Source organism: Penaeus chinensis, chromosome 5, assembly GCF_019202785.1.
Source record: "Penaeus chinensis breed Huanghai No. 1 chromosome 5, ASM1920278v2, whole genome shotgun sequence".
Taxonomy (NCBI): Eukaryota; Metazoa; Arthropoda; class Malacostraca; order Decapoda; family Penaeidae; genus Penaeus; species Penaeus chinensis.
The window spans coordinates 19,117,129-19,119,628 of record NC_061823.1 but is presented as its reverse complement, the minus strand read 5'-3'; the positions used below and the strand labels follow the sequence as shown (position 1 = coordinate 19,119,628).

At 53.4% G+C, this 2,500-nt stretch overlaps 1 protein-coding gene across 1 annotated transcript in view; it reads right to left on the bottom strand.

Annotated features, from left to right (window-relative positions):
- The window catches only part of LOC125025515, a 14,630-nt gene that overhangs the window by 9,990 nt on the left and 2,140 nt on the right, over window positions 1–2,500 (bottom strand). The window contains exons 4-5 of the mRNA XM_047613532.1: window positions 2,288–2,484; window positions 53–180 (exon numbers count right to left, since the gene is read on the bottom strand). Coding sequence (XP_047469488.1) covers window positions 53–180; window positions 2,288–2,484 — 325 coding nt within the window. The remainder of the gene's footprint in view (window positions 1–52; window positions 181–2,287; window positions 2,485–2,500) is intronic.

Sequence of the window (2,500 nt, the reverse complement as noted above, 5' to 3'; positions counted from 1 at the left end):
CTATACACACTGCGATTAAATACTGCAGAATATATTGCACATGGAGACTCACATTCACATGGAAGGTGATGTCGACGGGCAGGTGACAATAGTTGACCTGCGCGGTGGCAATGATGTGCTCCTCCAGGATGTCGAGTAAGCACGAGAACTTATAGTCGTTCACGCGGCACGCACAGGCACCTGCAGAAGGGAAGAAATTAAAAAAGGCACCAACAGACGCGAGGAAAGATGACGAGAAGGGAATCACTCATACTCTTCGAAAAAAAACTAGTGGTTGTGACGAAAGGAAAGACCAAATATGTTCCCAAAAGGAGATTGGAGAACAAGAGTTAAAATAATTAATACTGGATTGTAATGGCGGAAATAAAAGTAGAAATAAGCTCGGATTCCGGAGGGGCTGCGGAAGAGGCCAAGTGGAATGGATGGGATGAGGAAGATGATAAAAATAAATGCTCTTAAAGATCAGAAAGCGGCAGGAATGAAATACAATAAATGTATTGGTTCTGAAGGCGAGGGAAGAAGAGATCTTTACCGACAGAAGCAGAAAAGAGAGGGAGAGGGGGGAGGGGGGAAGGGGGGAAGGGGGGAAGGGAGGGAGGGAGGGAGGGAGGGAGGGAGGGAGGGAGGGAGGAAGGAAGGGAAGAAGGGAGGGAGGAGAGGAGGGAGGGAGGAAGGAAGGGAGGGGGGAAGGGAGGGGGGAAGGGAGGAAGGAAGGAAGGAAGGGAGGGAAGGAGGGAAGGAGGAAGGGAGGGAAGGAGGAAGGGAGGACGGGAGTAAGGAAGGAAAGGAGAGAGGAAGGGAGGGAGGAAGGAAGGGAGGAAGAAAGGAAGGAAGGGAGGGAGGGAGGAAGGTAGGGAGGAAGGGAGGGAGGGAGGGAGGGAGGAAGGAAGGAAGGGAGGAAGGGAGGGAGGAAGAAAAGGAGAAAGGGAGGGAGGGAGGGAGGGAGGGAGGGAGGAAGGGAGGAAGGGAGGGAGGGAGGGAGGAAGAAAAGGAGAAAGGGAGGGAGGGAGGGAGGGAGGGAGGAAGGGAGGGAGGGAGGAAGGGAGGGAGGGAGGAAGGCAGGAAGGGAAGGAGGAAGAAAAGAAGGAAGGGAGGGACGAAGAAAAAAAAGAGAGGGAAGGAGGGAGGAAGAAAAGAAGAGAGGGAGGGAGGAAGAAAAGAAGGGAGGAAGGGAAGAAAGAAGAAAAGAAGGAAGGAAGGGAAGAAAGAAGAAAAAAGGAAGGAAGGGAGGAAGGAAGGAAGGGAGAAAGGGAAGAAGGAAGGAAGGAAGAAAGGGAGAAAGGAAGGGAGAAAGAGAGAGAGAGAGAGAGAGAGAGAGAGAGAGAGAGAGAGAGAGAGAGAGAGAGAGAGAGAGAGAAAGAGAGAGAGAGAGTGGAGATGAGAGAGAGAGACAAAGAGAGAGAGAGAAGAGATAGAGAGAGACAGAGAAAGATAAAGAGGAAGGGGAGGGAGAGGGAGAGGGGAGAGGGAGAGTGAGAGAGTGAGAGGGAGAGAGAGAGAGAGAGAGAGAGAGAGAGAGAGAGAGAGAGAGAGAGAGAGGAGAGAGAGGAGGGAGAGAGAGGAGGGAGAGAGAGGAGGGAGAGAGAGGGGGGAGAGAGAGGAAGGGGAGAGAGAGAGAGCGGGGGGGGGGGGGGGGAGGGGGAGGGAGAAATAGATGAGTGTCAAAGTGGGAGGATGGGGGGTCAGAAATAGCTGGCGGGACACAGCGGAGGGGGAGAGAGGAGAGAGGAGAGAGAGAGGAGAAAGAGAGAGAGAGAGAGAGAGAGAGAGAGAGAGAGAGAGAGAGAGAGAGAGAGAGAGGAGAGAGAGAGAGAGAGAGAGAGAGAGAGAGAGAGAGAGAGAGAGAGAGAGAGAGAGAGAGAGAGAGAGAGGAGAGAGAGAGAGAGAGAGAGAGAGAGAGAGAGAGAGAGAGAGAGAGAGAGAGGAAAGAGAGAGAGGGGAAAGAGAGAGAGGAAAGAGAGAGAGGAGAGAGAGAGGAGAGAGAGAGGAGAGGTGAAAGAGAGAGAGAGAGAGAGAGAGAGAGAGAGAGAGGAGAGAGAGAGAGAGAGAGAGGAGAGAGAGAGAGAAGAGAGAGAGAGGAGAGAGAGGAGAGAGAGAGCGAGAGAGAGAGAGAGAGAGAGAGAGGGGGGGGAGGGGGAGGGAGAAAGAGATGAGTGTCAAAGTGTGAGGATGGGGGTCAGAAATAGCTGGCGGGACACAGCGGCCAAGCGGTCAGGTGTGGCCGATTATGACGTCACTTCCGCTCTTCAAAGCAACAGCTGGCAGCACGCAATATTTTGCGCTGAACATTCCAGGGCCACCATGACACCAGTGTAATGTTCCGGACATTCATGAGGCTGACCGCAAGCACCCGTCTCGCCGCCACACCACAACATGGGTCCCGCTGCCACATGAAGAGGAGACACGAGGGGACAGCGAGACTTACATGGCAACACGAGACCATCCAGGCGGCATACCATGTGCCATGATGAAGGCACTCTTTCCCTAAAGAAAGGTCTCA